The sequence below is a fragment of the Chiloscyllium punctatum genome, chromosome 1 (assembly GCF_047496795.1).
Source record: "Chiloscyllium punctatum isolate Juve2018m chromosome 1, sChiPun1.3, whole genome shotgun sequence".
NCBI lineage: Eukaryota > Metazoa > Chordata > Chondrichthyes > Orectolobiformes > Hemiscylliidae > Chiloscyllium > Chiloscyllium punctatum.
This window is the reverse complement of record NC_092739.1, coordinates 136,936,576-136,949,966: the sequence shown is the minus strand read 5'-3', so window position 1 is coordinate 136,949,966 and position 13,391 is coordinate 136,936,576. Positions and strand designations below refer to the sequence as shown.

Sequence of the window (13,391 nt, the reverse complement as noted above, 5' to 3'; positions counted from 1 at the left end):
GGAGGAGATGAATCCTTGCAACCTTGAAAAAAATACTTGGATTAGCATTTGGTGTGGGACAATATTCAATGCTATGGGCCTAGTGCAGGAAAGTGGGACATGTTTAATAGTAGAGTATTTTTATGGTACAGACTCGATGGGTTGAAGGACCTTTTCTGTACTGTATAACTCTATGAACAAGATAGAACACCGACAGTGTGGAAACAGACCATTTGGCCCAACAAGTCCACTCCGACCCAATACTATGAGCAATTTAGCATGCTCAATTCACCTAACCTGCATAACTTTGGACTGTGGGAGGAAACAGAGCACCAAAGGAAACCCACACAGACACAGGGAGAATATGTAAATTCCACATACACCGTCGCCTGAGGCTAGAATTGAACACACGTCCCTGATGCTATGAGACAGCAGTGCTAACCACTGAGCCACTGTGCTAACCCACTAACTGGAAACAGGCCCTTCTGCCCAACAAGTCCACACCGACCCTCTGAAGAGCAACCCACCCAGACCCATTCCCCTACATTTACCCCTTCACTATGGGCAATTTAGCATGGCCAATTCACCTAACCTGCACAATTTTTTGGACAGTGGGAGGAAACCGGAGCACCCAGAGGAAACCCACGCAGACACGGGGAGAATGTGCAAACTCCACACAGTCAGTCGCCTGAGGCGGAATTGAACCCGGGTCTCTGGCGCTGTGAGGCAGCAGTGCTAACCACTGTGTCACCGTGCAATGTAGCTGTCTCAGCTTGGTCACAGAAAGTGTTAAAAATGTCAGTGTTTCTCAATTGAAGTCCACTTCTTGAGATACTAGAGGGCATAATACCATAAAAAATAACAGCCACAATAGGCCATTTGGCCCCTTGAGCCTGCTCTGCCATTCAGCAGGATCTTGGCTGAACCAAAATTCCTCACTTTCACTTTACTGTCCTTTCCTGTAACCCCGGGTTTCCCTAGTGATCAAGAATCTATATGTCTCAGCTTTAAATATACGCAAGGACTCTGCCCCCATAACTCTCTGTGACAAGAAGTTCCAAAGACTCATACACTCTGAGAGAAGAAATTCCTCCTCATCTCCATGTTAAATCAGCACCCCTTTATTCTGAGACTATGCCCTCTTGACTTAGATGTGTGTGGTAACATATTCTCAGCATTTACCCTGTCATGCCCCTTAAAAATCGGAAATGTTTCAATGAGATCACCTTTCATTCTTCCAAATTCAAGTGAGTAGAACCAGTTTAGTTTTTGTTCTTAAGACAATCCTTCATACTGAAGATCATTCTGGTGAACCTTCTCTGAACTACCTCCAATGAAATGATTTCATTCCTTAGATAAAGGGGGCCAAAACTGCTCACAGTGCTCCAGGTGTGGTCTCACTAGCACCTTGTACAGTTGCAGTAAGACTTCCATATTCATATACACTTATCTATCTAAGTGAAGACAGTTTTAGTATAGAAGGGCAAACTGTGTCAGTGTAGGCTTGTAGAGCCAAAGGGACTGTGTTTTTCTCTATTCTTTGTTCTTCTTTGTACTCCAAACCCCTTGAAATAAGAGCCCACATTCCATTAGCCTTCCTGATTACCTGCTGTAATTGTTTGCTAGCTTTCTGTGTTTTGTGCACAAGCTCCCCCAAGTCCTTTTGTATTGTAGCTTTCTGCAGTTTTCTCAATTTAAATAATGTTCTGTTCTGTAAAGTGAACATTGTACTTTCCCACATTTTACTCACCAATGTTTGCCCAGTTACTTAATCCATCAATGTCTCTCTGTAAACTGTTTGTTGTCTGCAAAAATGGACACAGTACATTCACTTCCTTCCTGTAAGTCATTGTATATATTGTAAACAGTTGCAGTCCCAATATTAATTCCTGTGGAACCTTACTGGTCACAGATTGCCATTATAGTACCTCCAAAACCATGGACTCTTATCTAGTGACTTAATCTTTTATGAGATATCTAGTTGAATGCCTCTGGAAGTCCAAATTCAATAAATCTACCGGTTCCCCTACACCCACTCTGGTTATGACTTCCTCAAAAAACTCTCATAAGTTAGTTACACATGATTTTCCTTTCCTAAAGCTATGCTGACTCTGCTTGTCTAGATTATGTTTTTCAAAATGTGCTGTTATTAACTCCTTCATAATTGACTACAATATTTTTCCAGTATTGGATATTAGGTTAATCAATCTACTTTTTCCTTCCCTCCTTTTTGACTGGGAGTATCATGTTAGCAGGTTTTCAATCCCCTGGTATTTCACCAAAATCCAAGGTCTTCCAAAAATTACAATCAATGCATCCACTGTCTCTGTCATTCCCCCTTTCAGGATCCTAGGATGCAAGCCATCAGGCCAGGTATCTGCCTTTAGCCCCAGCAGTTTCTCTAATACTACTTCTTTTGTGATGGTGTTAGTAATCAATTCCTCCCAGTATGTTTTTAGTATCAATGAGATGTTTGAATTATCTGTTTAACTTCTCTGCTATTTCCTTGTTCCTCAAAACCATCTCCCCAGATTCATTTTCTAAGCGTCTATGTTCACTTTGGCGTGTCTCTTCCTTTTTATATATTTAAAGAAGCTTTTATTGTCAGTTTTTATATTCCTCACTACTTTGCCCTCATAGTTTATTTTCCCAGTCTTTATTATCTTTTTAGTCCTCCTTTACTGGATTCTGAATTTATCCCAGTCTTTGGGACGATCACTGACTTTCACCTCCTTTTTGCTTTTTGTGTCAACTTAATACTCTCCTTAACTTCCTTGGTTAGCCATTTCTCTGTTACAATCTTTCCTCCTTATTGGAATGTGTTTTTTACTGAGAGCCATGAATTCCCTCCTTAAAATGTCTGCCACTACTTGCTTCCTTTCTTTGCTGCTAATCTATCAGTCCAATTCACTTTAGCCAGTTCTATCCTCATTTCTTGTCATTCAATTTATTTAAGTAAAATACAACTGTTTCCAATTGAAGTTTCTCACTCTTGAACTGAGTATTGAAGTCTAGCATATTATGATCGTTATTTCCTAGTGGATCTTTTACTTGAAGCTCATTTATTAAATCTACCTCATTACCCATTACCAGATCCAGGACAGTCTCTTTCCTGGTTGGCTCCATGATACAGTGCTCAAGGAAACTATCCCAAATGCATTCTGTAAATTCATTGTTGCAGCTACCCTTTCCGAACTGATTAACCCAATCAACATTAAGAATAAAACCACCTATAATTACTGCTCTATTCTTTTTACATGCCGCTATTATTTGTTGATGTATAGCCTTTCCCACAGTATGGCTGTTGTTTGGTGGTCTGTACACTACTCCTACCAATGTCTTCTTTCCCTTGCTGATTTTTACCTCCCCACATCATCTGATCTAGATCATCTCTCACAACTGTCCTCATTTCATTTTTTATTCTCAGTGCTACCCCACCATCTTTTCTATCCCTTCTGTCACTCTGAAAGGTCAAATGTTCTTCAAAGTTAAGCCCCCCAGTTTTGATCTCCTTGTAATGGCTATGAGATCACGTTCATTTACATCAATTTACGCTGACAGTTTGTTGACCTTATTTTGAATGCTTTGTGCATTAGAGTAAAATATTTTTAAGTTTATTCTATTATTGAGCTTGACTGCACTTTTACAGCACCTATGGAAAAAAGTTAGGCTCATTTTCAATGTTCTTGTTATTTAAGATGGGAGGATTAAACAATAAATGAGTTTGAGATAGAAGCTATTAATCGGGGAACCATGGCACAGAATTTTTTGTAATTGGTACTTAATTGAGAAAAGCCACCAAGTTATGGAAAATGATGAAAGATTCTTGCACAATGCAAGGAAAACTACTCATCTGAGGCCGATTAGCAATGTGCAATAAATGGTATGAGATGGTTTGAAAAACAGAAAGAGAATGTTATTTAAATGGCAGTATATTGGGAAATATGGATGTGTAAAGGGATCTGGGTGTCCTTGTACCAGTCAGTGAAAGTAGACTAGCAGGTGCAGCAAATAATTAGGAAGGCAAATGGACGGTCTTCAATGCAAGAGGATTGAAGTTCAGAAATATGGAAACCTTACTGCAAATATGCAAACCATACCTGGAGTATTATGTCCAGTTTTGGTGTCCTTGCCTAAGAAAGGCTATACAGAGGAACCTCAATTATTTGGCATTCTGTTATCCGAATATCAGATTGTCTGGCAAATTTGCAATGTCCCGATGCTCGGCTAAACTATGTTATCTGGCATTCGATTATCCGGAATTCAATTAACTGAATGAAATACTCCCCACCCGTGTCCTTCAGATAATCGAGGTTCCTCTGTATTTGCCATAGAGGGAATGCAGCAGAGGTTCACAAGGCTGATACTAGGATTGTCATATGAGAAAGATTGGTTCAAATGGGCCTGTATTCACTAGAGTTTAGAAGAATGAGAGGGGATCTGTTTGAAACATATCAAATTCTAATGGGGCTGGACAGATTGGGTGTAGGGAGGATGTTTTCCCTGGTTGGGAAGTTTGGAATAAGAGGTCATAGTGTCAGGATACAGTCTCAGGATACAGGTTAGACTCTTTAGGACTTAAAATGGGAAACATTTCTTCATAGGAGGGCGGTCAACCTGTGGAATTTTAAAAAAGGTTAAACATAAAACTATGTGATGACTTTTGAAATGTTTAAGCTTCAAGTTATACAATGGAATTCAATTTTAAATTATGTTGAAAGATACCAGAAATGGTAAGCTTAGCATTTATTTATTCCTGAGACGTGGGCATTCACGTTTTATTTATTAGCCATCCCTAAATGCCCCTCAAACATGTAATTTTAGTCCATTAAAATATAATGGTAGGAAGAGCAATTTTAGAGGAACAAATTTAGTCTTCCATAGTGCAATTTAAAAATTTTTGATTTCATAAAGCATTGATAGAAACACTGCACTCATTCAATCTTCAGACATAGTAGTCACAGCCCATTGAATAATTGTGTCATTATTGTTTTCCTGTCGATTATTTGATGAATGTAATGCCTGCCAAGTCAGGCATATAGTGTGAGAAAATGAAACACTTCAATATTGTACATCCTTCCATTCAGTGTCAGACTCAGAATTCCAAGATCATGATCACAGATAGAATGCAGAATACATTTTCTGAACTACACGCTCTCGATAAATCTTCAACCATAGTTTCCAAGAACCACACTTAGCTCCCAACTGACATTATATTGAGGAAACATAGAAAATAGGAACAGGAATAGTCCATTTGACCCATCAACCCCATTCTGCTATTCAGTATGATCATGGTTAATCCTCGATCTCAATGCCATACTCATGTTCTCTCCCCATACTCTTTGATAATTTTAGTCTCTTGAATTCTATCTATTTCTTTCTTAAATGTCTTTAGTGAGTTGACCTCCACAGCCCTCTGCAGTAGAGAATTCCACAGGTTCACCACCTTCTGAGAGAAGAAATTTCACCTTATCTCAATCCTAAATGTCCTACTGCCTAATCTAAAAGTGTGACCCCTTGTTGCAGACCCACTTCAGACCAGGGAAAATATTATCTCTGCATCCGATCTGTCCAGCCTGTTAGAAGTTTACACGTCAATGAGATTCCCTCTCACCGTTCTAAGTTCCTGTAAATAATGCCCCAGACACCTCAATCTCTCTTCATTGAATAAACCTGTCATCTCAAGGGACAGTCTATTGGCTAGCATAAGTATTGGCGAGTGTTGAATTCTAGTGTTGAACCCAGCTGTGTTAATTAGAATCTAGGTTAAAACTGCTCAAATACTTTTCAGGCACACTAGTTTTAGAGAAAAAAAGTTTGGGTTTTCATCTAACCAAAGTCCCAGAGATAAAAGATTAGGTTTTCTAAATGTCTCATGCCACCCAATTCCTTGCAGGTACATGAATTTTTTTTAATATGATTCATTTTTGACTAGACGTCAATGGGTCAAACTCATGAAAATGGAGTTAGATTTTCCTGAGTGGTTTTTGCTTGCCCTCTATGTCACTTCCTCTAGTGTTGTTGTGTTACTTTGTAGACGGACACAGGAAAGAGCTCCTCCTTATCCCCACCGTCTCCGAACAGGTTTTGACTTCAGCAACCACCTCCATCCTGCTTCAGCATTGGGAACACAGCCTAGGTACCTGACTGAAGGCACTGACTGGTAAGTCCCAGGCATGTTTCACACGCCTTATTGATTTGTTGTTGTGAAGACTAGACTGGTAGACCTTGTGGTAGTCTGTTCTTTGATTCAAGATAATACTTTGTAAAGACTGATAAATGGAACTTGCACTACTCTTGCACTTTTGATGTCCACAGTTCTGTCTTTGATTGAGTCAAACTGCAAAACCGTGGATTAGTGCTTCATTTAAAATATTGTCATAAAAACATACAAGTCCAGTCAGCATTCTAAAATTATTGGACAGTACAATTTCCAGTCACACATTAAAGTCAGTTAGTTATTAAAGTACTCTTCATGGAAAGTTAACATTGAAGGGCAACAATAGATGCACATTATACGGCTGAAACCTAAAATCAAGTTAAAATAGTTACGAAATGGAAGAATTGAAAAACTCAATGCAAGGTTGGAGCAATTGGACATTAGGAGCTCAGAAGTTACATAGTGGTTGGAATGAGATATGTAAATATGGCCCAGTGTCAAACATTTTCTCCTTCATTGTGTTTTTCTGTCTTGGTTGGTATGAGCTAGCTATGTATTTTTCAGTAGTGGTCGATGTGTTTGCCATAAACAGGGAATAATTCAGTTTGAGGGGTAGGAGCTACTTTTATATTTAGATATTTGAATGCTATGTCTGGATGGGATTTCTATATTTGTACAGAAATGTCCTTTGTGGGAGTCTGTCCTCCATATTGGTATAAAGTGGGCAAAGTTTTTGCTGAAGGAAAGATAATACAGAGAGATAACCTTGTACTGGAGCTGTCAAGGTGAATGAGATGAATAAAGTATTGAAAGGTGGACACAGACAGACATGAAAATAGGAGCAGGAGTAGGCCATTTGGTCCTTTGATCCCATTCCATCGTTCAGTGTGATCAGGGTATCCTTTCTCCCCATACACTTTGATTCCTGTAGCCCGAGGAACTATATCAATTCTTTCATGAAAACATTCAATGTTCTGGCCGCAAGTGCTGTGGCAGAGAATTCCACAGGCTCACCACTTGCTGGGTGAAGGAATTTCCCTCATCTCAGTCCTAAATGGCCTAATGCATAGACTGTGACCTGATAGTTCTCTCAATACTTTGAAGTGGTGAAGGTGACTGAATTTGATTTAGTTTGCATTTTGCCTTTTTATTTTGGGTCAATGTGCTCATGCCAGCATTCTAGAACATAGAACATAGAACATAGAACAATACAGCACAGAACAGGCCCTTCGGCCCACGATGTTGTGCCGAACTTCTATCCTAGATTAAGCACCCATCCATGTACCTATCCAAATGCCGCTTAAAGGTCACCAATGAATCTGACTCTACCACTCCCACGGGCAGCGCATTCCATGCCCCCACCACTCTCTGGGTAAAGAACCCACCCCTGACATCTCCCCTATACCTTCCACCCTTCACCTTAAATTTATGTCCCCTTGTAACACTCTGTTGTACCCGGGGAAAAAGTTTCTGACTGTCTACTCTATCTATTCGTCTGATCATCTTATAAACCTCTATCAAGTCACCCCTCATCCTTCGCCGTTCCAACGAGAAAAGGCCGAGAACTCTCAACCTATCCTCGTACGACCTACTCTCCATTCCAGGCAACATCCTGGTAAATCTTCTCTGCACCCTCTCCAAAGCTTCCACATCTTTCCTAAAGTGAGGCGACCAGAACTGCACACAGTACTCCAAATGTAGCCTAACCAAAGTCCTGTACAGCTGCAACATCACTTCACGACTCTTGAATTCAATCCCTCTGCTAACGAACGATAATACTCCATAGGCCTTCTTACAAACTCTATCCACCTGAGTGGCAACTTTCAAAGATCTATGTACATAGACCCCAAGATCCCTCTGTTCCTCCACCTGACCAAGAACCCTACCATTAACCCTGTATTCCGCATTCTTATTTGTTCTTCCAAAATGGACAACCTCACACTTGGCAGGGTTGAACTCCATCTGCCACTCCTCAGCCCAGCTCTGCATCATATCTAAGTCCCTCTGCAGCCGACAACAGCCCTCCTCACTGTCCACAACTCCACCTATCTTTGTATCATCTGCAAATTTACTGACCCACCCTTCGACTCCCTCATCTAAGTCATTAATAAAAATTACAAACAGCAGAGGACCCAGAACTGATCCCTGCGGAACTCCACTTGTAACTGGACTCCATGCTGAATATTTACCATCTACCACCACTCTCTGACTTCGACCGGTTAGCCAGTTTTCTATCCAATTGGCCAAATTTCCCTCTATCCCATGCCTCCTGACTTTCCGCATAAGCCTACCATGGTGAGCCTTATCAAATGCCTTACTAAAATCCATGTACACTACATCCACTGCTCTACCCTCATCCACATGCTTGGTCACCTCCTCGAAGAATTCAATAAGACTTGTAAGGCAAGACCTACCCTTCACAAATCCGTGCTGGCTGTCCCTAATCAAGCAGTGTCTTTCCAGATACTCGTAAATCCTATCCCTCAGTACCCTTTCCATTACTTTGCCTACCACAGAAGTAAGACTAACTGGCCTGTAATTCCCGGGGTTATCCCTATTCCCTTTTTTGAACAGGGGCACAACATTCACTACTCTCCAGTCCCCTGGTACCACCCCCGTTGCCAGTGAAGACGAGAAGATCATTGCCAACGGTACTGCAATTTCCTCTCTTGCTTCCCACATAATCCTAGGATATATCCCGTCAGGCCCGGGGGACTTGTCTATCCTCAAGTTGTTCAAAATGTCCAACACATCTTCCTTCCTAACAGGTATCTCTTCTAGCTTATCAGTCCGTTTCACACTCTCCTCTTCAACAATACGGTCCCTCTCGTTCGTAAATACTGAAGAGAAGTACTTGTTCAAGACCTCTCCTATTTCTTCCGACTCAATACACAGTCTCCCACCACTGTCCTTGATCGGACCTACCCTCTATACCCAATCATTGTTTATCTACTACATGGTTTAGTGTAGGTGGTGTATTCACAATGGGTATGATAATTTCCTAGCCATTAGTTAGTTTCAGAGTTGACAAAATCTGAGAAAACGCAACATTTGCATCTCTGTAGTTATCATTTTCTCTTGATGCCTATTTGTTATTTTTGAAGGGATATCAGTGTAGAGGCCGGTTTGCCCCATACTCAGTACCAGCCCCTCCCTGTACATCGTTTACACCATTACCTCGCAACACCCAGGATACATCATTTCTCTCGAAGTATGTCTTCAGCATCTGTGGTAAGGATTACTTTGCTCTGTTTTGGTTTATGCTCAATGTTGGCTACTCTTCCATTATTGCTGTTATTGTAGATACTTTCTCATCAGCCTCTTCAGAAATTGTATTAAATACCTCTGGAGCAGGTGGGACTTTGAACCCAGGCTTCCTGGCCCAGAGATGGGGGCAATACCACTGTACCACAAGGCTTATTGCATGCTTGGTGAGGAGAAATGTCAATAGGTGCATGCCCTTTACATCATGGCAACATATTTCAATAACGCAGTGCCACACGGCTTATCACGGAGCTGCAAGCAAAAACTAAACATGGATTGATGTTCCAACAATGCCCTGTCAATTTATGCAGCTCCCTGATGCCTTAATGAGTTGGTGGAAGCAGTTTGTAACAACTCTACAGACCCATGATCACAGTTTTGGTTTCCATTCCAAGTTAGTAGATGGTCTTGGGTTTGGTGGCACTTGTTACCCACAGGTGAAATGCTGACAGTGGTGTATTCAACATGTTGCATGGTGACGAAAATCCAGGCTAATGTTCTGGGGTCATGGGTTCAAATACCATATAGTTAATTCAGTTCATAAAACCTAGAGCTGGCAGCTAACCTCAGTAATGGGGACCACAAAATTACCATTGATTGTTGGAAAAATCTGCTGCCTTTATCAAGTTCAGCTTACATATGACTCTTGACCCATAGCAAAATGACTGACACTTAATCGTGCTCTGATATGGCGTAGCATGCCAAAAGGCAATAAATGCTCACTTGCCAGTGATGCCTATTTCCTATGAAAAAGGAATAAAGAAAAATAATCTTTCATTGGAAATCCTCAGTTGGAGAGAAGAGATGAATTGGGTTTCCTGTAGCTATTTTGGACTTTGCTAGAAATGTGCGTATGTTAGTTTGAGGACAGGATTGAGTTCAGCTGCAATACCTAACCACCTCTGCTTTTGGTTGAAATATTACTGTTTGGACTCACAGCTAAAGAGTGCTGAGCTACAGAATCGTACAACTTCCAAACATTTACCACTTGGTGGAGAGAGGAGTATGGGTGAAATTTGGCAAATCAAATAAAGTTCTCTAGCCACCTTCGGAGCAGAGAATAGCTACCTCACTTCAGATCACAAATTAATAGCGGGACCGTTCTGGTCTCTAAAGCTCAGTAGGTGGTTATTTATTCATCTTTAATAATAAAAGTCTGTGTTTTCCAGATTTTTCCTGACTTGAGGAATTACTCTTATCCGCAACTTCATCTATTGGCTCTGCAAGGGTTAAATGGGGGTCGGCAGAGTCCTGCTGTTAGGGAAAGTTATGAGGTGCGTCACATTATGTTCAAAGATACTCAGAGAGTTTGCTTATTTGTTGTCTTTGAATTTTTACTTGGGTTTGCAGAAGATTTCCTTTCTTGGTATGCATACTTTACCTTTAAAAAAGTTCACCTTTAAGGAGTATGCTGTATGTACAGGTTGTTCTGCACATTTTGTTAACACAAATTCACTGTAATGCAATTGACGAATTGGGGATACTGTTTCTAAAGCATGAACTTTGAAAACATCGAACACGATTATATCACACACACTTTAAGTGCTGTTTCTAAAACGTGACTTTTCTATAATGGAGGGTTGCACAAGAATTTCACAAATAGAAATCAGTTATGTTTGCTTTATAACTTTATTATGTGTTCTACTGTTTTAAACAATCTAACACTTGAACCATTGTTGAGTGATTGATTATTAAATCATTATTTTTTTAAAAAACAAGCTATTTATGAGGGCGTCCCAGCTGTTAGAACTTGGTCAAAGTTCCATGGTAGCCTTTGCTACACTGGGAGAAAGTGAGGACTGCAGATGCTGGAGATCAGAGCTGAAAATGTGTTGCTGGAAAAGCGCAGCAGGTCAGGCAGCATCCAGGGAACAGGATGAAGAAGGGCTCATGCCTGAAACGTCGATTCTCCTGCTCCTTGGATGCTGCCTGACCTGCTGCGCTTTGCTACACTGGACCTTGCAACCTAAAAGGTTTGACCAGTGTCCACAGAAAAAGGAAGATATGGTGAAACCAATGAAGGTAAAACCTCCAGCATGTAATGGCTCACCAATTCCACATACACAATCGATAGTGTTGGATGGCAAGTATGATAATTCTGCCTGGATACTGCTGAATCAGCAATTGCCAGAGCTTCCTGCAATGTCCTGATCTAGCACTGTCACAATCCATGGAATCAGTCAGACATTAGACAACAGATCCAGCTCAGAAATGTCATGTATCATTTTTTATTCATGACTTAATATCAAAGTATCTACAGTGTTTTGATGTAATAGGCAGTTTCAAGGAAGTTGCAACATAGCATTTAAGGAAAAATGCAAACCTGTCCACTGACTCACCATGTAAATACAGGGTTTAGATTAGAGTGGTGCTGGAAAAGCACAGCAGGTCAGGCAGCATCCGAGGAGCAGGAAAATCAATGTTTTGGGCAAAAGCCCTCTATTCCTGATGAAGGGCTTTTGCCTGAAACATCGATTTTCCTGCTCCTCAGATGCTGCCTAATCTGCTGTGCTTTTCCAGCACCACTCTAATCTAAATTCTGGTTTCCAGCATCTGTCGTTCTCACTTTTGCCCATGTAAATGCAGGGTCCACTTCAAAGCTAATTTGAGGATTGAGTTGGATATGAACAAGATGGATTCATTGAAAGAGTACAGCAGTACGCAGACTGGTGTAGCTCAATAACATACATTATAAAGAAGGATGGATCTCTGAAAGTATGCATCAATTCCTGATGCCTAATCACAGCTTTGAAATGGCAGTCTTACAAAATACCCATTTTGGAAGAAGTTAAATCTGAGATTTGCAGGTGCAAAGTGCCTCCTGAAGTTCGATGCTAAGCATGGTGACTGGTCAAAACATCTTGTACAGAAGTCCCAAGAGCTCGCGACATTTAGTAGCCCATTTAGACGACACTGTTTTTATTGATTCCCCTTCAGGCTGTGTGTTCTTTAAAGGTCACAGGGCCTCATTGCATCATTATACTGGAATGCATCTGTATTGCCAGTGACGTTGCTGGGATGTGAAGAATAAAGCAAGAACAAGATCATAATCTGCATGCATGGAGTTCAACATTCAGAGCACATGAACATGTAACAGATCAACTTCATTTATTCCAGAGTTGGCATATGTCCTCATCCAAGGGAAATAGAGAAGACCAAGCAACTGAAATAGCAGATGGAAGAGTAAAATAAAGCAAAAAGCTGTGGATCTGAAACACAACCAGAAATCACTGATGAAACTCAGTGGCTGTGGCAGCATCTGTGGGAAGTAAGCAGAGTTAACATTTTGAGTCTGGTGATGAAGAGTCACTGGACTCGAAATGTTAACTCTGCTTACTTCCCACAGATGCTGCCAGAGGCACTGAGTTTCACCAGCAATTTCTGTTTTTGTACCAAGTGCAAAACCTTCAGCCTTTAAAGAAAACAGAAAGAACAAATTATTTCAGAGGAAAGAGGAATCCCAGATGTAAAACTAAAATATTCAAAATGAGCTAGAGGCTTCAAATGAATAAAATAGTAAATACCAAGAAGATCTGAACCACTAGGAATAACTTGAGGAACAAAATCAGTTAATGGCTAATCTAGAATAAATCTGCATCAAGAGAAACACACTCTCGAACATCTGCAGACGAGAAAAAGCTTGATAGCACAAATAACAATAACAAACAATAAACCTAATGACTGTGGAAATAAACAACATTTCCAAAGTTACCATCATGGGATCTGGGTGTGTGAACAGATTATCCATATGTTATACAGACTCATAAGCTCATTTGTTATTGTAAATAGTTAAAACGTGTGTTTGAAAGGAAGGTGTTATTGTCTTTGAGAGATTTTACCTTTAAGGAGTCCACATGTTATGTGTATTCGCTGTTGTGACTGTCTGCCAGTTAGAGTCATAGTGCCATAGAGATGTACAGCACGTAAACAGACCCTTGCTGACCAGATATCCCAACCTAATCTAGTCCCACCTTCCAGCACCAGGCCC

General features: G+C 40.6%; 1 protein-coding gene across 1 annotated transcript in view; it reads left to right on the top strand.

Annotated features, from left to right (window-relative positions):
- The window catches only part of ark2ca (arkadia (RNF111) C-terminal like ring finger ubiquitin ligase 2Ca), a 34,819-nt gene that overhangs the window by 6,878 nt on the left and 14,550 nt on the right, over positions 1-13,391 (top strand). Inside the window, exons 3-5 of the mRNA XM_072575071.1 lie at positions 6,017-6,142; positions 9,244-9,370; positions 10,573-10,677. Coding sequence (XP_072431172.1) covers positions 6,017-6,142; positions 9,244-9,370; positions 10,573-10,677 — 358 coding nt within the window. The remainder of the gene's footprint in view (positions 1-6,016; positions 6,143-9,243; positions 9,371-10,572; positions 10,678-13,391) is intronic.